Source organism: Ambystoma mexicanum, chromosome 1p (genome assembly GCF_040938575.1).
Source record: "Ambystoma mexicanum isolate Mex_15411 chromosome 1p, UKY_AmexF1_1, whole genome shotgun sequence".
Taxonomy (NCBI): domain Eukaryota; kingdom Metazoa; phylum Chordata; class Amphibia; order Caudata; family Ambystomatidae; genus Ambystoma; species Ambystoma mexicanum.
This window is the reverse complement of record NC_090921.1, coordinates 278,652,530-278,674,306: the sequence shown is the minus strand read 5'-3', so window position 1 is coordinate 278,674,306 and position 21,777 is coordinate 278,652,530. Positions and strand designations below refer to the sequence as shown.

Here is a 21,777-nt window from a genome sequence, read left to right as displayed (position 1 = left end):
CAGTATGAGACTGTGACCCCATCATGTGGGACAGAAAAAAGATAAAAATAGATTGAATATATGTGTCAGCATCACTCACACTATACTTACCTTACACGTAGAGATTGAGAATTAATCAACTCCCACCGGTATGCTAACATCTATACCTTGAGCACACATCAATTTGACGCACATTTAACCCATGGGCACCGTGGTCTGTATTATATTCTGTAACCTATTACCAATCTTAATAAGGCAAGTTATTTTAGGCACTAACATTGAAATATAGTGGAATGACACCACTAACTTCGTTTTACATAAGAGAGTCGCCTAATACAACCGACAGGCATATCCATTCTCTAATCATTTTATATTCATTTTATATATCTCTTTATAGCAGCGTCTCTAAATACAGCCTACATGCCTATTCAGTGGCCAATGAGTTTAAATATTCCTTGTCCTTGACGGTAATAGCATTAGGACAACTTACCGTAATATGGGGAGACATCTGTTCCCATTTAAAGCAATATGTGTATTTTCATTATTATTGAACGAATACCTTAGCACACCACATTGTGCACTAACCTTTCTTCAATATCTGGTATTGTCTTTGAAGGAAGTACCGTGATGTTAACATTCATTCATTCATTCCAGCAATTGAAGCATTTATGTTTCTTATACATAATGGCACTTTATAAAGTTGCTCTCTTATACAAAAAAAACACTGTTTATTGACATGTGACATCACACGCGCTGCAGCATGGTGATGTCACGACACAAGGACAGCATTTAGAGTATGAACTACATCAGTAGTTTGTAAGCACCTGGACAGGCGAATCGCGTTCTAAGGATAGGCGCTGTGTGTATACTTGTAGTGGATTAAGGTTGCTTTTCATTAGATGGTAAGAACACTTGTGTTTAAATCTCCTCTCTCACCTTCAGCACTAAGTTCCATTTGACACGGCTAATCCTATATCTCTTTTTATCTAGCATTTGACGCAGCACGTGAGATATGCATAATTGACTGGGAAGCCGCTGCTAACATTTTTATCAGTGGGAACACTGACCTTTGATGCAAAGCATGCTGAATAATGCTGGCGCGCTGTAAGTACTGTAGTGCGAGCGTTTAAGGCGATCTTTAGCATTCTACATCAAAGACTAGATGGTGTCCCTGTCACCTTTTACTTTACAGTCCACTTCAGTGCTGGTTTATTGCTCCTGTGGGTGACGAATTACAGACCAGGCAACTACCGGGCAGATGGAACTTGATAGGAAGCGTAGGCTTATCCACTTACACTCTGTAAGTATTTTGGACACCATTATTTACGCTACAGTAGCAATTTACTCATTCATTTTCTGAACGAGCTCTTTCCATTGTAGGAAGGGCATTTTTACATACCTCACACCTCCAGTCTTTCTGTATGGAATATGTATTAGGCCGCAGCGTATGTACTGCTGCTAGATCACAGGTGAGCTTGTAATGTACAAGCCTAAAGTTCTCTTCTGAATATTAGGTTGGGTTTTTATAGCTAGTAAGCAAGTGACTATTTAACCTCACATACATCACTCTTGAATTACCTGTCTAATGATTAGCTCTAACTCGGGCCTGACACCCTTTCAAGTATAATTACTTAAACTAAGGAAACACATTCCTCAACCTCACTAACTGAAACTTTGAATTACACGAGGAGAACATAACCAAATTGGGGGTTATTATTATTTTTGTGTGCAGTTCTGATTACCTTTTCACCTGCTTTGAAAGGAGGCAAATATTACCCAATTGTGTGGCACCTTTGAGAACAGCTCGAACTAGCGTTCATACAATGATGAATTACTCGGTCTTTACCGCATTTCCTTTCCTTTTGGAAATTAATTGTTTGAATATATGAATTGAAATGATGTGCTCTATATGGTTTATGTACCAGTCATGAAGATTGACATTACTTAAATAAAAAAATAAAAAATTGAAACATGGTTAAGAAGCCCCTGATAAAGAGTGAATATGTCAGGATTAATCAGGTGAGTACAAAGGCAGCGAATATGGCAAGGGAAATGTGCACAAAATCGCACAGTGAATAACCTTGAATCAAACAACGTGCACACAAGAACCACGACTCATATATAAAACCCAGGAGTGCAGATAGAGTGAAACAAAAATACCAATATATGAAAAGGGATGTGGGGTAAGCACTTAGAACCTCCTTATGACTGAAAGGAAAGTCGGCAAACTCCTTACCCACAATGCTATTACAGATACTGACAGCGCTAAGCCCACGTAGAGGGCAAGCAAGGACAGGATCTGTGTGCTGACACTCTGGATGATACTGAATAAGGAACTTAGAAACAGTACTCACGAGAACCGGAAAGACCACTTGAATGTCAGTAAACCCACAAACCCAGTTGATCAAACAGGGACCCAGAAGGCTATTACAGCAATGGGTGGAGGATAACTAAATACCTAAGACCTAAATCAAGGAGCAAGTAGGAATTGTGATTAAAGAAATAGTGAGGAAAACAAAAGGCATTCACACAGGGACTAGTTACAACAGCACCCCACACCTAAATAATCAAATGGGAAATAAATGCAGAAGTGAAATGGAAAACATGGAATGGATCCCAATAGAAAGTAAGGAGCAGGAGCAGGTAAAATGATATCACAAAAGGAAACCTTTCCCACCCATCCAAGGAGAAAAGGCAGGAGGCTAAATCTAAAAAAAGGAAAGTCTAATGCATCAAGTTTTTCAGTAGCAAAAGGACAGCATCAAAGAAACAGAAAACACAGGCAAATTGGGCTGCATCAAAGGGTAAAGCACAGAGAAAGGCTGCCTGCAGACAGAGGAAGACAGAAAGGGAAATCCATAAAGCAGAAATCAATTAAGCACATGAATCCAAAATCCAGGGCGGAGGAACAATAAACAGGAACTAGGAACTAGGCACAAAAGCTAGGAACAAGGAACAAGGGACTACTCACAACAGGAACACTGCAAAGATGACCAGCGCTGGACTGAAGCAAACTGAGGATTTTAAAGCTGCTTAACGATCACACCCCTCAGGTGTGCCGCCTGCTGCACCTGCAGCCACAGGTGTTGCCTATCCTCCACCCAACCTTGTCCTGCAAGGGAGGAGGTGAAGCAGTGAGCCAGGCATTCTGGGAAGCATAGTCATTTGATTAAAGTAGCATGCTGGCTGCCAAAAACCTGGAATGGATCCAGAATGGAAGTAACTTGGAAAATAAGGTTTTAGCGCTCCCAATTCATCACAGCACTGTAGCATTAGGTTCGGAGGAAATGTCCAGTAGGGAATAAACCCCAAAACATGCCCCCAAGTGGCGGGAACGGGAGCGAAGGGAGTGAGTCGTGACAGAATAACTCGAAACACGTTGGGCAATTTGTGAATTAAATGCATTTGTTATGAATCTCAGCCCAATGTGTTTTCTGTACATACATTGCTTATCTCTAACGATTGAAAACATTTTATACATTACCAGACTAAAATTTGACAAACCAAATTGTGACGAAAGTGACTCCTATTATAGGAATCACCTACCACTGACACCCAAACGGTTTGCCTTGTATTAGGCCATAAAATAGTGTGCACGGGTCGTAAGTTCCCTAATTGGGAACTTGTTTCCGTTTTTTTAAAATTCCCACAGGCAGAGTCTATTCCCTTACCACTCACCAAGACCTGGTTCTCAAGGACTATATCGATAAGGCTCTCCAATTGGGAATCATACACCCTTCGTGGTCTCTGGCTGCATCGCCCTTGTTCTTCGTCCCCGAGAAGGAGGGTGACTTGAGGCCATGTATTGATTACAGGGCCCTTAACAGCATAACCGTAAAAAAACAGTACCCTCTACCCTTGATTTCGGTTCTGCTTGATCAGTTAGGCACGTCTGTGGTTTTTACCAAACTTGATTTGCATGGTGCCTACAATCTGGTCTGTATTCGAAAGGGGGACGAGTGGAAAATGGCTTTTAAGATGCGGTATGGGCTGTACGAGTATTTGGTCATGCCTTTCGGTTTATGTAATGCACCCGCGACCTTCCAGAGTTTCATGAATAACATTTTCAGAGATATTATTTGTGTGTTTGGGTCAAATTCTAATTTACTGTCTCTCACTCCCAGAACACCTCAAGCATGTTAAGACAGTCCTCCAGAGACTTCGGGAAAACCAGCTTTATGTTAAGGTGGAGAAGTGTGTCTTCAGTGTGAATGAGGTTAAATTCCTCTGCTATGATCTCACGACTCATGGGATATGGATGAACCATTCAAAGGTCAAGGCCGTCCTAAACTGGCCAGTTCCTACGACAACCAAAACCTTGCAATCCTTCCTAGGTTTCTCGAATTTCTATCGCCGGTTCATATGATCTTTCTCAGCAATTGTCGCCCCTCTCACGGCCTTAACAAGCTCCAAGGTGTCCTTTAGTTGGACTCCAGCCGCACAATTGGCCTTTTCAATCTTAAAGTTGCTTTTACCATGGCCCAGTACTCCAACACCCTGATCCCAAGGCACCCTTTTTTTCGTGGAGGCTGATGCCTCAGGCATCACAGTCTGAGCCATATTATCTCAGAAGTGCGAGGAATGAGGAGAAATTCATCAAGTTGCCTATTATTCGCAGAAACTGACAACCTACGAAAGAAATTACACCGTCACTGAGCGCAAACTACTCGCAGTCAAAGACGCTTTCACTGAATGGCGCCGTTGTCTGCTACGGGCTTATGTCCCCATTACGGTCTTTTCAGATCATAGAAATCTTCAGGCATTCAAGTCCATGAAGTGCGTCACAGTGAGACAAGCCCTGTGACATTATTATTTCTCTCAGTTCAACTTTAACATCACCTACCGGCCGGCTCGGTTACATACTAAAGCCAATGCCCTTTCCCGTCTAGACTCAGATTCCACTCCATGCTCCTCCAACAGACTTCCCGTCCTATCAGAGCATGTTGTATGCACACGCTCCGCTCAGCCATCTGTCAAGGTACACCTTCAAAAATGGGTTGCTTAGAACCCCCAAGAAATCCATGATTACACCTAGACATTGTGAATGGTTTACCGCATATCCAGGGCAAACTGTACATGCATGCTGGGGAACCACGCTCCAAAGCATTGCAGTAGGGACATGACTCCTTGGTCACAGCCCATCCCGGGAGGAAAAAGACCCTACACCTTCTATAGAGGTGGTGTTGGTGGCCTCGTATGACCGGACATGTCGTTGTTTATGTGTCTTCCTGTTCTGTCTGTGCCCAATGCAAATCAAGTCCAGGACTATGGGGTTGCTAAAACCACTTCCTGTCTCACACAAGCCATGGTACATGGTGTCCATGGATTTCGTAGTCTACCTACCTACGGTTGAAGGATTCAACACCATCTCGGTAGTTGTCGATTACTTTACGAAACCAGCATTGTTTCATCCCATGTGTGGGCCTGCCATCAGCTACTGTTCTGGCCGATCTGTTCCTTAAGCACGTTTACCGTTTCTTTGGCTTGCCTTCGATCCTGGTGTCTGATCGGGGACCGAGGTTCACATCACACTTTTGGAGGGCCCTTTGCACGTCATATCAGATTGAAGACCGTTTTTGAATCACTTACCACCCGCAAACGGATGGTCAAACAGAGCGCACTAACGGTACTTTGGAACAGTATCTTTGCTGTCTTTGCTTGCATAGCCATTGCCAGCGTAATTGGTTAACAGTGCTCCGTTCGGCCAAATTTGCATTCTATAATTCGGTGCACTCCTCAACATGCACATCCCCATTTTACACGTTGTATGGTCAGCATCCTCGGTCTCCGACCTTAGAACCTACATCCAGTTCAGCCAATCCCGCTGCTCATGACTGTGTCAGAGATCAAGTCTCGGTCCACAAGTCTGTTCGAGCCCACCTTGCCTGCTCCCAGACCCAGGCTAAACGCTTCATAGATGCTCATAGGTTTCTGGCCACGGACTACCAAATAGGGGCCCGTGTGTGGCTCTCCACAAAAAACCTCAGGGAGGATTCCTGGTAAGCATTCTCTGCTGCCTCGGTATGTCGGGCCGTGCAAGGTCTCTCCGTGTATCAATCCTGTGGCGGTTCGCCTGACCCTTCCAGCTCATTGGGAGATACACCCAGTTTTACACGTTTCTCTCCTGAAACCCTGCTCTTCTGCCACACATTTGCCGATCCGGCCAGCTTCCTTTACTGTCCATGGTTCTGATGAATATGAGGTCGCTGCCATCCTTGACATGAAGGTACAGTCTGGTACTAGATATTACCTAGTAGATTGGAAGGGCTATGGTCCGGAGGACCGTACTTGGGACCCCTCAGACAACATCCTTGCTCCTTTATTGCTGGCTCGTTTCCATGCCTCCCGGGCGTGGGGCTGCCTTTAGGGGATGGTACTCTCATGAATCCTAGGGTGCGTACACCATTGCGCTGTCACTTACCTTCAACTACTCACTTAGGGCACAGAATGCCTGCTTCTGGGATTAGTAAACGCCTGTTGATTGCTTCCTGGAAGGCAGTGTGGCAGTTGCCATGGTCACACTGGTCTTCCTGTAAGCTCGGAGGAAATACCACATGCTCCGCAAGTATACGCGATCACATGGCCACAAGACACGCAGTTCGGCGTCAACGCTGTATCCAGGTAACGGCGAAATCATGTTTCCTATAAAGCCGGAAGCAACCACTGTGGCAGTGCTTCTGATCTTCCTTAGTGTGTTTCGTGAAGCTTCCTTGCATTCCGTGCTACGCCTCAAGGCTGTTCTGTATTCCTGGATTTCCTGTTGCCGACCCTACTTTTGTTCACTGGACTTTGTTCTGGTTCCTTTTTGACTACTACCTTCCGTGCTCTAACCTCGGCTCGCCTCCTGGTAATTCCTTGCTCCTCGATTCTGCAGTTGACATTGCCTGCTCTGTTACTGACCTCAGCCCGCCTTCTGGTATTCCCTTGCTCCTCAATTTTGTATTCGACATTGCCTGCTCTGTTACCGACCTCGGCCCACTTTGGTATTCCTTTTGAATTACTCTATCTGACACCTCCCGCTCTGTTACTGACCTCGGCCTGCCTGCTGGCGTTCTTTCACGCCATCCTAGCAGGTTTTGCACTTCCTAGCATACGTCTCTGTGACTTGCATTTCAACCTTCCCATTCATTGGTCATTCTACATATTTATCCCTCCTTACCCAGCCCTTACCTCTTCCTCCAAACCACTCTCCTTGGATTCCTCCGGCACCTGAACTGTGGACGCTACTCTGATATTGAAGTGCCGTAAACCGACTCTAGTGTGGCCCTCGTTCTGTCTGGGTTTAGCCCCCATACTAACCTACCTATTCCTTTCGTTTTTTACAAACTCCGGATTCCTCTCCATTCAGTCATCTGGATCACAGACTTTCTGGCCTACTCACCTCTGTTCCAATGGTAAGATTTGCTCCTAGTTCCTTCAGGTTCTGGGTAGGGTATCTAGTAGATTCATTATCTAGTCTTATCAGGAGTGGCTCTCTCTTCCCTTCCAGGTGCAGTCACTAGATGGTTGATCTCCTCATCTCTCCTCCAAGGCTTACGGGTTCATCGGTTCAGGTTAGTGAGTGTTACGCTGTTATTTCTTACTATTGAAGTTATCAAATATCAGAACGCATTCCTGATTTTGTTATTTTATTGTTTCAGCCTGGTGTCCTTTCCGGCGGATCTACGTATTCGCCCTTTCAGGTAATTTTCTTATCTGTCCCTTGATAATTTTAGGGCGGTAGGGTGTATCATTGGGAATGACTTGTTTTTGGTGTGGAGGTTGAAGCAGATCCGTATAAAGGGTGAAGGTGTTGTTGCTGTATCTTGAAGGGCATTCTGAGTGAGTACCTAGATTGTTTCAGTCCTTGATTTTACCACTTGCATCGTGAAAAGGAGGCTAACAATCGAGAAGAGTCTGAGCACGAACAAGGGAGATTCAAGGGTGAAAAGGTATCACCCAACGTGCAAGCTGAAAGGAACTTTTGTTTGTTATTTTGTTAAAGACATCAGGTCCTCGGAGGCAAGAGACTTTTGTGTATAAAAGAAACTTAACCGCCGAAGGCCCTGATAAGCTGAGAGCTGAACTATTAGCTTGTGCTGGGAAAGCTCGAGCATTTGCTGTGCTCCAGAGTCCCACCTTGTCCCGTGCTTAAAACGCGGGGAAGGGAGACTCGACTACCGCATCCTGACTTATTATTTGTGAACACTTCTTTCTTTCCTTTGAACCCTATCCCACACTCTTTGTTTGTATTTAGCATAAGGATTGGCAATGGGTTTTTCTTAGTGTAGGTCCTTTTATTTGACAAGACGCCACTAGGACTGCCTTATTATTATGTGATGGTCGTAGCTTGCTCCCATCTTAGATTTAGGTTTGGATTAGGCATTTTTACAACATGCAGATACAGTTTAATAAACACCTTTGAAGTGTGATCACTTGTCTGTCTTTACTGTTGCCACTATGAGTTCCTTACAGTGCTGAGCACATCCCGGAGGGGGTGGAGAGAGAGGGTTTTCTCAATATAATGCAGCACGTCAAAGATGCTGTGTGTTAGTCCCTGCAATCTGCTTTAGACATGGCAGATTGCGTCAGTCGCCTCATGGCAGCGGGCACTGTTTTAATGAGGTTCGAATGGCTGCAGAAGCCGGGTTTTACACCTAATTTACAAGGTAGACTTTTGGATATGCCCTTTGAGGGTTTGAGGTGGATGACAGCTTAGAAAAGCTACAGTCTTCAAAATCTGCTGCTAAGTCTTGCAGTGCTGCAATTTGTCACCCTCAGCAGAGCCACTCAACTTCTCAGGGTTGGAGGGGCCGGCCCTTTCGGTTTTACTCATCTATTGGAAAATTGAGAGGACAATTTTCTCAGAGAGGACAGAGGAGTCAGCCTTGTGGTTCATGAGGACATGGAGGCAAGATTACTTCACAGCCCTCTGACTCTGTCATCTGCAACTCCAAAACCACTTTGAGGCTTTAAACCACAGCACTGTGGTAGGAGTCAGGTTGTCTCAGCATCTGCAAGAGTGACAAAGTATTACCTCCAATACTTTGGCACTGCAAACAGTTGCTCATGGTTACTGCCTTTCTTTTTCTAAAAGAAAAACCTCCAGACTGTCCCCCAAAAGGCCAGTCCTTGAAGGATCCAGATCTGCTCCTCTTACAGGAAATTTTAACCCTGTTAGAAAAAGATGCAATCGAATTGGTACCTGCTGCAGAAAGGAATGAAGGCTTATTTTTTGATTCCCTTAAAACGACAGGGCAGTGCTCCCCATCTTGGACTTGAGAAGGACAAGTTCAAGAGGGTTACTCTTTCGCAGATCATTCAGGTCCTTCAGCTCCAGGATTGGATGGTGTCATTGGATCTCCAGGATGCTTACTTCCATGTACCCACACATCGCACACACAGGAAATATCTGAGCTTCTCACTATCAGTTTTGAGTTCTTCCTTTCAGGCTTACTTCCACCCCAAGGGTCTTCACCAAGGAGATGGCGGTAGTGGCAACGAATATAAGGAAGGGAGGGATTCACATCTTCCCCTACCCCTACCCGGATGATTGGCTGATCATAGCCCGTTCACCCGAACAGTCTCTGAAATATCTCAACAGCACCTGCCACTCTCCCCACAAGCTGGGCTTCTCCCTCAATTTCAAGAACGTCCACGTGACACCTTCCCAAAACCTTCATTTTATCAGCCAGGTCCTGGATTCGTCCTTGGGGAAAGCTTCTCACCTGAGCTAAGGGCTCAGCACATTCAATATTCAGAGGTGGCTGGCCTCATGGCATCCTGCATTTTCCTGGTGCCAGAGGCCCGCCTGAGGATGAGGTCTCTCCAGTGGACCCTCAGATTCCAGTGGTCACAGTACTCCGGCAGGATGACAGACCTTCTTCTGATCCCAAGCAGGGTCACACAGGATCTCCTGTGGCCGGCCTGCAAGGAGAATGTGTTGAGGGCAAAACCTTTTTGGCAACCATGGCCGGAGATATCAGTGGTTATCTCCGCCTCCCACACGGGTTGGGGAGCACATGTCCACGATCTGACAATCAATGTTGTTGGTCTCCGTCCAGACTACACGTAAACCTTTTAGAGCTGAGGACAATCAGACTAGTGCTGATGGCCTTTCTACCATCTGTACGGGGAAAGTGTGTCCTGATAATGACCGACAAAACAGTGGCCATGCATTACCTCAACAAGAGAAGAGTTGTAGGGACAGTACCACTGTGCAGAGAAGCAATGCAGCTCTGGTTTTGGGCACTGCAAGAAGGAATCTCTATCGGCAATTCACCTAGCTGGAGAGGCGAATGCAGTAGCCGATGCTCTGAGCAGGCAGAGCACAGTCTCCCACGATTGGGAGTAATCTCAGCAAGTCCTTCTAGAGAGCTTCGCCCTTTGGGGAACCCCTCAGGTAGATCTGTTTGCGTCCAGTATCAACAGGAAGTGTATCCTGTTCTGCCCCAGCAAATTTCCTCAGAGAGGACCTACGGGAGACACGTTCGTAGTGGAATGGCAGTTTCCACTGCTGTATGCATTTCCTCCAGCCGGCATCATTCCTCATGTTCACAGGAGGTTGAGAAAGTACGGGAAGTCCATGATCCTGATTGCTCATGATTGGTCCAGGAGGACGTGCTACCTGGAACTTCTGGAAATGTCCATCTGTCCTCCATTTCGTCTTCCTCAGAGAGAGGATTTGCTCACTCAGGAAGAAGGTTGCCTTCTCCACCCAGAAATCGTGAACCTTCATGCCTGTTTTCTGAGAGGTTGAGATACAGAGATTGGGACCTTGCAGAAGACGTTATGGAGGTGTTGCTTTTGGCCAGATGGCCAGCGACAAAACCTCTATGCTGATACTGTTGGAACAAGTTTTGCAGCTGGTGTAGAGATGAGGAAATTGACCCATTCACTTGTGACACACTATGAGTGTTATCATTTTTTTTGCATTTGACCCATCGGGGGCTTCATGTTTCTACGGTTAAGAGCTATCTGGCTGCGCTGTCCATTTTCAAGTGTTTACCGGAACAGGGCTCCTACTTTAAACTCCCTACTGTCAATCATTTAATGAAATGGTTGACTAATATCTTCCCACCGGTTACCTTTATTGTTCCGGTTTGGGACTTCAAATCTGGTATTGAGCTTCCTGATGGGAGCTCATTTCGAGTCTCTCCATTTGTGTCCGCTCAGAATGCTTTATTTATAAAACTGCGCTTTTGACAGCTATAACTGCTGCACACAGGGTAAGCACATTCCAGGCTTTGTCATCTAAGCCACTATTTACTGTTTATCATAAGGACAAGGTAGTTCTGAGGGTTTGTCCTTCTTTTCTACCAAAAGTGCTTTCACAATTTCATTTGGCGCTAACAATTGTTTTGCCTACTTTTGTACCACGCTCCTCATCCTTCTAAGGAGGAGGAAAGATTCCACAGATTGGATCCCACAAGAGCGTTAAGCTTTTATATTAACAGACTCTCTAAATTAAGACAGTATGACAAGATTTTTGTGGGCTATGCTGTCCACAGGATGGGACAGGCTGTTCCGAAAGAGACCATGTCTCAGTTGATTCTTTGCATTTCCGAATGTTACAATCTGGCAGGAAAAGATGTTGCTGAAGGTCTGTGGGCTCACAGCTGGAGGGGTGGCTACTTCCTCAGCCCTTCAGAGAGGGGTGACAGTACAGGATATTTGTAGTGCTGCCACCTGGTCTTCGCTGCAGGCCTTCATGAGGCATTATTACTAAGACTCTCGGGTCAGGACGCCAAATTTGGGAAGGCTTTTCTACACAGCATAAGTAAAAAATACATTCTCCATTCCCACCTCCTGCCACATACTGTTTGGGAGTCTATCAAAGATGATAAATACGTGGGAGGACACAATCCATTCGAAGAACACATTACTTAACCTGGTAATGTTCTTTCAACTGGATGTTCCTGCCACACAATCCTCATCGCCCTCCCAAGCTTCCACTCTATCATCTGCTGTGATTGCGAGATGAAAAGCATGAACTGAGGCAACGGGCGCAGTACGTGCCATTTATACTGATGCCAGCGTCCTGGTCGAGAGCAAACGGAGGTTGTCGAGGGACACAAGGTTGGCGACACATGGCGCCCTCTGCTATGAAAAGGTTTCCGAAGCTGCAAGCAGGATATTGGAGAATATCAAAGATGAGGAATACATGGGAGGAACATCCAGATGAAAGAACATTACCAGGGTAATTAATTTGTTGTTCTTGCCTGGTGGCTGAGATTCTTCTTGTCTTATGGGGTGCTGATCCCTTTCCTAGAGAGTATTGTGTCGTACAATGTATATATGCTCTCTTTCTCACACAGGCTGCCTCTGATCCCATGATGTGACCATAATAATTACCTCCTGAGATGAGCATCCCTTGTGCTTCAATTCAGAGTGTCTTTCATAGTTATTTCCTCTTGTATAATGTAAAGGTGCTACTCCTTACCCCCTTAAATGTCTGACTCCTGATCTTTGATTGAAACTGCTTTACTGTAAAAATCTTGCTGAGGCTCGACTGGTGGGCAGCGTCTGGCATGGTTGCTTAGAAGAGCTGACTGAAGTGGGGAAATCAAGGAGTTTCTATAATGGCTCACCAATCTTGTCCCCCATTTCTCGTTCTCTTGTGGTTCTCTGCGACTTGGAAACATGGGCTCTCCACACCTCACCCTTATGGTGTCGGCTGATCAATCCCTGAGCATCAGCAGCCGGAGCTCCCGGCTCGAACTAACTTCACCAGAAGTGGTTGGTATCTCGTGGGGCATTCATGGAAATAAGTAGGGGCTTATGGCCTACTAAAGAAGAGGTCTATGCAGGAACTCTGGAGCAACCATATAGGAAACCCGCAGTACTTCAGATCGAAAGGCATAATCTCACCCTAAAGATCTGTGGAAAATTCCCATTACCTATATGTGAGTTGTTTTTAGACTTGGCTGCCTGATCTGTTTAGGTATTTAAACATGTTAGTGAATAGAATCATATTAACGGACCTGAAGATTGATATGACGCACAATCCCCCACACAAGGATGGCAAGAAGGCTGACTTTATGAGCAGTGGGTCGGAGCGGCGAAGGGCCCCTGCAGAGGGGTTCTGTGCTTCTCTCTCTTGATCCATGCCATCATGGATATCCTGTGCAAAATCAAAAAGACTACTTTCAAGACTGATCCCAAGTTAGATAAAGTGTGGCGGTTTTGAAATTATAGTCTAGGATGGAGGTTGTGTAGCATGACATAAGACTAGGACAGCTTGAATCTCTACATTGAGTGTATGAGAATAAAGAACCGAGAACTGTTCACACGCCCCTTATCAAGAATAATAAAGCCCTGTTGGACTCTGTAGAACAGTTGGAAAATCATCATATAGCTTACATTTTACAAGGGGTAGGATTTTTCAAAGGCATCAAAGGGTCGTGCTTGAAATACTTATGTAGCACTTGTCTTCAGGAGCATCTGGACTTTTCAAACACTGCCTCACAACCTAAGATCACAAAGGGCCTCATTACAAGTTGGGGGGAAATTTGGCGATAAATTCCCCCAAGAATTTCCCTAAGGAATTACTGTCTGATTACAAGTGATGGTGGCGGTGTAATTCCCCATTTATTTTGTGTCCATTGGAACAAATGGGTCTTTTTAACGGAATTACTGCAGCGGATATACCGCCGTGGGAATACCACCAATTCTGCTGATTATTTTGGCGTCGAGTGGGAAGATTTACCTCCAGGGTTTTCCTGGAGGTAAATTCTCAACTCAAAACCCAACCTCATAATTTGGCATAGTGGTAAAATTGGTGGTAACTGACTTACTGCCAATTTTACCACTTACCGCCTAACTCGTAATGATGCTAATTATGATTCATTTAGATTGGTGAGCAGAAAGCGAGGTAGTTTAGAGGTGATCAAGGCAAAGAAGGGTCAGCACCAAAGTGAAGGGAAAGGGGTTTTTCATTTTCCTTGACATTTGTGATGCAACTATTGCTAGGAGAAGAGAATTTGAAATAGTCCATAAGGCTTTTGTGGCTCATAGTTTGAAGGCATTTGCACTCTACTCTGCCATGCTTAAAATGCTTTGGGGAATAAAATATTTATATTTGTATCGGTTGGCAATGCCAGGGGCCTCCTACAGGCATTGTGTAATGAGAGAAATGAAATGGTGCCGAGTCACAACACAACGCAACAAGCAGTAGCTGATATTATTTGAGACTGATTTGGAAAATGGGGCATTGCCCAGAAGTGAAGACTAAATTCACAGTTATGACTTTTGTTGGGCTTTATGGTAGTTTTAGTGTTGGGGCAACTTGGCAGGGGTGCTCATTTAGAATCTTGTATTTGAAAGGAAGCTGTATTAAGTGTTAAATAGGTTTTAACTTGTTTTGAATTTGAGAAGTGAGATACCTTTGTACTAGTTATATTTTGTTCATGTTGAGATGCAAAGCTAGGGGTTTACCTTAATTTTGGCCAGTCTCATTTCTGCATGGTGTGTGATCTGTTGGGGCAGGGGGACCTGGATCGTTACAGCATCATGTTTATTATTTTACTTCTAAATATGCCAAGAAAGATGCATTAGAAATGAAGTAAATTCTTTACTTAGTTGCTCTCTGACTCACTATGTATAGAGGCTTCTTGTCTTGCATGCACACATATTCTGGTTTCATGATGTGACAATGCACTGTCTGCTCAGAGAGGGACACTTTTTGTGTCAAAAGGTGGTGATGTTTTTTCCTAAATCCCTCTCTGTTGCACAATGTATAGAAATGTAAGCCCTTAGGTGAATACTCCCTGCTTTCTGTGGAGATACCCTATTTAGTAAGCTTAATAAGCCTATAGGGTGTATGGAATAATTCTTCCCTAATCTGGGAAGACATTCACTCTTCCACCGTAGTCTACCCTCAGCAAGAACAATGTGATCAGTTGTGGGCTCTCTTGGGTGCACAGTCTGCAGAATCGTGTAGTCGGGGCTACCAGAATGAAAAGCAGCCTGAATTTTCTGAAATTTGATGCACTTTATGTGAAATCGTGTTGTCTCTCTCCCTGATAGGCATGGCACTCGATGTGCAGGAGAGGTGGCTGCTGTAGCAAACAATGGAATTTGTGGGGCAGGCATTGCATACAATGCCAAAATAGGGGGTAAGTACTCCTGTGTGCTGAAAATCAACTTTCTGTCTTTGAAGGGCTCACACAAATTCCTAGGCACTAGGGGATACCAGCCAGATAGAAACTAGTGGGCCTACAATTAGATTCAATTTCCCATTGATGGGTGGGGGCAGAGGGTGGGAGGGTTTATATAGTGCCCAGAAGCTCATGGTGTATCTATTAGTTTCTAATTTTTTGGAAGGTGCGTGTCAAGGACTGTTTCCTGGGGCATTGATGGTCTAAAGGGGCAGGTTTTGCAATCTGGGTGGGATTATCTTTCACTCACGTCACACTTTGTTGTTTTTTGAAGGCTCAGTAGTGTTGATTTTAGTCCTTTTATTAGTGAGAAGCATTTAATGGTTAGTGATCAGATTTCAATGTTTGAATCTGTCGTATTGGGGAAACGGTATTGGCTCTCAAGGTCTCTGCACTAGAAGAGTGCTGTGGCTGCCATAGCAGTAAAGGTTTTAGCACATAGTCATGGACAACTTGAATTCTACTAGTTGGTGTTTCTGCAAGACATTTTGCATTAGTGGTCTGAAATGCAAGGACAGATTTCCAAATAGGCACTATTAGATAGATGATGACTTGTTCCGTATCATAACTGCAACCTTCAGCCAAGCTGAGTGCTTCTGAATGAGCAACCTGTGCTAATTTTAGGTGACCGAAATGATACCAGTTGGTAACAATGTAGAGAAGTGCTAATGGTGCCAGAACTCTGGGGGCATAATTCCTGCAGCCCATCATCCCACATTAGGGAAACGGTAATGGCTCGGCTCTGCAGACCAAATTCAGACTTGGTGTGATAATCTGGAGAAGGGTTTTCTCCTTGGCCATGTGGTAAATGTGAAAGGGTACATTTGGTATGGGTGAGACTAATGTGGGGGTTTTGGCAGCAGAACTAGGGTTGTTTGCAGAGTTATTCTGGCCATGCATTGTTGGGTGTTAGGCAGAAACCTGTGCAGTTCCCTTAGGGACCACTGCAAAAGGCTTAAGACCGCAGGTGTTGGCAGTAAACCTAATTGGTAGCAGTCTGTACCACCCAGATTTACCTGGTAGCTGTGGCTGAGCAGCCAGACTTCTCTCAAGAAGAGTTAGACAGTATATAGAGTATACAAGATAGGTACCAAGATACAGTAGCACAAGCAAACACTGACCAGAGCTTGGGTATAAAAGTATATAATTATTTATTTAAAAACACACCTTGTAATATACCCTAACACTAATATGGCGAGCAAGTTCAAAACACAGTCACTATTAATATATATACATCCCTGATCACTTATCGAACAAGTCTTAGTTGAAAACACCACTTATTTTCAGACAGAGGTTAGCGCTTAACCTAAGATGGCACTCCAATAAGTTAATTAAAAAAGGAGGGAAAAAGGCAGAATTAGGAACATTCACAATACCAAGACTTTAGGAGAACCAGAGCAAGTCAGAAAAGGCAGAGTCTACTGAGGAGCAAGAAAGTCATAGGCCAGGCCCACTCTTGAAGAGAGCAAGGCAGAATGTGTCCAAGATCACACAGTTGAATAGTACTTTTAAAGAGTCGTTGCAAAGAGTTCAAAAAGGGTTGGCTCAAGTTAGGAAAAGTTAGTAGGTCCCAGGTCATCCCAGGATAGAAAGTCAAGGATTTACGGGACACCTTGAACAGTCTGTTGCAAGGGAGACCAGGCGGGACTCAGTACCTGAAATGGTGAGAAAGCTCCAGCGGGGCAGTTGTTCATGGCAGCGGGTGCAAGTCGGTGCTTCGTCCAGGGGAAGAGGAGATCTCGACGTGGAGGAAAGCTGGAGGTCGTTGCACTGCCAGGGAAGAAACCAGCCGCAGAGTTTCCCGGTTAAAAGGTACTACCCTTTTATTCGTGGTAGTGGTGAAGCGTGGCTATCCGGCCGCCGGGGTGCTTGGCACGGGCGATTCGACCACGGGACGATCCAGGAAGGCGAAAAAGAGGGCGAACTGGTTATCCCCACCAGCTCAGAGGAAGAAGACTCTCCGGGATGAAGATCTTCTCTGTAGTTGGGAAGTGGTGAGACGGTTCAGCAGGGCTCCACCGGTGGTGTCGTCGTTGCAGGTCGGCTCAGCTTCTCCCTCTTCGGATTCTTTGGTCCTGTGGCGACTTCTGAAGTTCCAGTCCCCAAAGCCCTGCTTTTATGCAGAAAACGCCCATTCATCAGTCCTAGCTGTCACTCAAATATGCTAAGTGGTGAGCCGGGCGGCTCACCACTGGGCCAATCACACAAGAGTGCGACTTGAGTTGCCGAGGCAACTCAGTCCAGGGTGCCTAAACCCCCCTCCCACACATCCTATAGACCCAGACAGAGTGGCACCACTTTTGGAGGCTTCTGTTGAGAAGCCCGCCAAAAAGTGGAAGAAAGGGCTCGACTTGGGTTGGAGTTACAGAGACGAACAAAAACGCCATTTTAAAACCTAGTCCTGGCAAAAAGACCCAACCGGGGAATAAATATTAAATAAATAACCCGGCGGTATCTTTAACATTGCACCAAAAAAGTGGTGCGTTTAAAATGAATGGGAAAATCCCATAGGAAATATTCTGGGGGAATATTTCGCGTGGTAACCACTGCCACCAGCCAGAAACTCGACGAGGGGGGACTGCACAGTGCCCCCTCAAAAAACAGACCCAGGGGCAATCTAATAACCCCTACCAGTACTTCCACAATATGATGGTTTGTACTGGTTCTGTTCACAATTTAAGACTAGTAAAGTCAATGGTGACTTTACATGCTGTGGGAGACAGTAGTCTGTCCCAGGGTATGGAGTCTATGTTTGGGGGTCACTATGACACCCCTGTGTTACTGCACTGAGGGTGCTGTGTAACACACTTACCAAAAACCACATGAAACCCTATGGAGTAAAAGACCCCATAGCCCATAAAACACATTACAAAGTCAAAGGATTTCTCAAATCATGTCTAAGAGTGGGAGAAAAAGAGTCTCACTCTTAGCAGGAGACAAAAACAAACCCCAAAAATCCAGCAAAGCTGCTGGGGGACTCACTAGGTTTGGGAAATTAGCCTTAACAGAGAATTCTCCCTAACATTGGGCAGCACTTTAGAAATTCGAAAGATGAGGGGAGGTGTCTGTTTGGTTCATGAACACTTTTGTTGGTAAGGCAGGTGTTCTATCCAGTGGTAGATTAGTGTTAAGTGCTCTCCTTGCAAGACCGTTACCAACTGTCCATCTTGGAAGGACGTGACGCTCTTAACATTGAAGGGAAGGCTACAGCTGTCAGTAGTTTCAAGTTTTTCTTTTATAATATTAGAGTACAAATGTGCTTTATTGCTCTCTAATTGATAGGTTTAGGATTGAGCCTAAGTTAATAGACGAGCAGTCTTTGGCTATTCAATGATGGGTATGGGATATTTCTCTGTGGCAGTGTTAGGGCTCTTTGACCATGTTAGGGTACTGGCTAATCATTGGAGACTTCTCTTGCTGTCACTGGATACGGTTGTTTCTATACTTTGTCAATTCATTGATGCATGTTGTTCTCTCTCTGTCCAGGAGTACGCATGTTGGATGGAGTGATCACAGACATTGTAGAGGCTCGATCCTTAAGTCTGAGACCCCAGCACATTCACATCTACAGTGCTAGTTGGGGCCCAGAGGACGACGGTAAAACAGTGGATGGCCCTGGGATGCTTGCAATGGAGGCTTTCTACAGAGGCATTGTAAATGTGAGTCAAGCCATTGATGGTACAGGGAGAGGAATATAGCGTGCTACCTCTGCAGGCAGTCACAACATACATTACAAAGGGGGTGATTTCATAGCTGTTATCAATGACTCTTGCATATGTACAACTCCACCCTTAGAACAGTGTCAACTCTCTTGTTTTTTAAAGAAAGTTACGTATTTGAAGCAGTCATTAATAATGGTGGTTTTTGTTAAATATTTGCATCCTTAGAGCAATTCCTATCTTCAGAAGGTGGCGCTTTAACTTTTTTGGTAAACAATTTGTCATAGAAAACCATTTGGGCTAACCATTTTTTAGGCTCCTCATATCAAAAATATATGTTAAAATCTTTTCTGTTCCATGGCATTTTAATTCCCCTTTAAACATGTTAAATGTAGCATCTATCTTCATTCAATTAATGCAATTAGTAAGGATTTCATGCAATTTGATGATGACACACTTGGCCATTTGTTCTTTTACCTTCAACACAATGGGCCTCATTACGAGAATCGCAGAAAAAAACGCAGTCATTACCGGCATGGTGTAATTAGCGCGTCCGTGTTCCCTCGACACCGCAAATAGCGGCTGATTACGAGAGCAAGAGCACACGCGAACGCCCATGCCGGTAATGGCTGCACCGTCATGCCGCTAAAGACCCCCCCTAATCCCTGATAGCGCCATCACGGAACCCGCCGATACCGCCTCCACCCAGGAGAAACCCCTTAATAACAGACCCGGCAATACCATCAAGTAAATTCCGGGTTCGTAATACCGGACCCGGAAGTAACGTCATCTCGCCGGAACGGGAAATGCACCGGCGGGCCATCTTAAAAGACACAATCCATTGCAATCCTCTTAACACAGCACTGGTACAGAGTGGAGAGCAGGCCCAATCAAGCTATCATGTCCAAGGCTACTCGGAAGGCCACCCCCCGCATGCGCAAGAAGCTCTTCTCGGACGAGGAGCTGAATATGCTAGCGGACATGCTGGCAGCCCATGCCGATGAGGTCTTTGCCAATGACCTGAAAGGCACAGCCCAACTGCGCAAAAAAGTAATATGGGAGGAGGTGGCACGGAAGGTGACTGCGGTTGGCACCACCACTAGCACGGTTAAGGATTGCAAAAAAAGGTGGGAGAATCTACGTCTCCGGGTGCGCAACAAACTTTCAGCCAACCGCAGGGAGGCCATGGCTACAGGCAGCGGGGACCACACACCCACCAAATTGATGAGATGGGAGGAGACATGTAGCACCACGATCAATATGGAATCGATCAAGGGCTTCGGAGAAATGGAGACAGGTGTGCCGACATCAGCAGATGGAGGTGAGTCTCTCCAAAAACCCCAGAGAACCAAAGCATGACGTAACACAACAGATGTGAAAGTGAACCAAGCCAATGCATGGCCCATCATACACACATATACAGATCCATGTCCAGATGGTGGCCCAAACCCTGGCACAATGATATGCATGCTGCGTGTCAATCCCATTACCAACAGACACCCAACACACAGGGATAAATCACATGTCACACATCACGCAAACCGCAAAACAAGGGTATGCCACCTAGTACACATCATTCCAGAAAGGAGAGTCCACTGCGTGTGCCAATATGGCCCCCCCATTGCAAGTACCCTGTACGTCACACCTACAAGAATGCAATGCATGAAACGTGAACTACTGAACAGCACCAAATAATGCACCTTGCACGTACCACCATCACTGCTGCCCTGCATCTCTTGTTCGCCCACAGGCACAGATGCAGAAAGTGAAGGCCAGACCCAGCCTGCCCCAAAGGCCGGCACATCCTTCAAGGGATCCAGGGCCAGTCAAGCAGGTACAGGACCTTCAACCTCCAGGGCAACACAGACTCCCAGACTGCAACACAGGCCAACACCAGAAGTAGAGGTCATGCCAGCTGAAATGGAAACAATATGCGAGACACCATCAGACGCCACTGCCACAAAGGAGTCGGCAACTGTTGCAGTGGCAGAGGGTGATGGCACGCAGTCTGCTGCCACCAGTTCGATTGGGGAGGTAGCTGCCTCAGCCCCACTCAGCGATGTGGAGGTCCACGCCAATGAATTTCTAAACATGGACAACAACCTCCATGTGGTATGTCCTCATACCCCGAATCCCCAGCCCACCCCCCTGCACTCCACACAGGGCACACCAGTCAGCCCCATGCAAGTACATGACGTAGTACTGGGGAGTCCCCATCTGTCGTCCCCATCAGAGGGCAGTCAAGATTTGGCCCACCCTACCACTGCACCGTCCACCTCCATAGCCACCACCAACATGGAGGCCCGCCTGACGAGGGTTGAGGCCCGCCAAGATAGTATGATCGAACTGGTCCGGCAGTATGTGGCGGAGGGGGAACTAACCCGCCGTGAGATACGGGAGGCAAATGCGGCTTCCCATTATAGCCATGAACACCAACACCATGGTCATCCGAGACAGTTTAGCTGCGGTAACACAGGTCCTTGGCAGGATTGTAGAACATTTGCAGCAGCAGCAACCTGCGCCGGCGGTCGCACAGGCATCCACCTCCACCCCATCCACCACACCTGCCAGCTCGACTCCCGGAAGCCCTGTACGCATGACCACGCCATAGTGACATGCTGCCCCCAGACCCGAAGAGAAGCCGGAACTAGCAGGTCCACCCTGCATGTGCTAACTGCCACCTTGGAAAATCATGATTGGCACATTGTGTGTGGGATGACAATGGGTGAGGGGGGAGGTGGTGTTGGGGGTGTTTGGGGGGTATGGGGTGTTGGGGGGTGAGAAGAGGGGGGAGGGTGTGTGTGAGGTGGAGGGTTCAAGCACAATATTGTTAATTTTCCAATACACCCGTTGTGTTCAAAATCATATCATGACTGGACATTGTTCATTTCGTGTGTGTTTATTCAATTCATGACAGCGCACAGTGCCAACTCCCCACACACCCTGTGTCCATTTCCACCCGATCCCAGTGCCCAGTGTAGTACTAACACAGAACCATCAGC

At 45.9% G+C, this 21,777-nt stretch overlaps 1 protein-coding gene across 1 annotated transcript in view; it reads left to right on the top strand.

Annotated features, from left to right (window-relative positions):
- Nucleotides 1-21,777, top strand: part of PCSK4 (proprotein convertase subtilisin/kexin type 4) — a 1,746,539-nt gene that overhangs the window by 1,143,011 nt on the left and 581,751 nt on the right. The window contains exons 6-7 of the mRNA XM_069646705.1: nucleotides 14,986-15,074; nucleotides 18,603-18,775. Of these exons, the coding sequence (XP_069502806.1) occupies nucleotides 14,986-15,074; nucleotides 18,603-18,775 (262 nt within the window). The remainder of the gene's footprint in view (nucleotides 1-14,985; nucleotides 15,075-18,602; nucleotides 18,776-21,777) is intronic.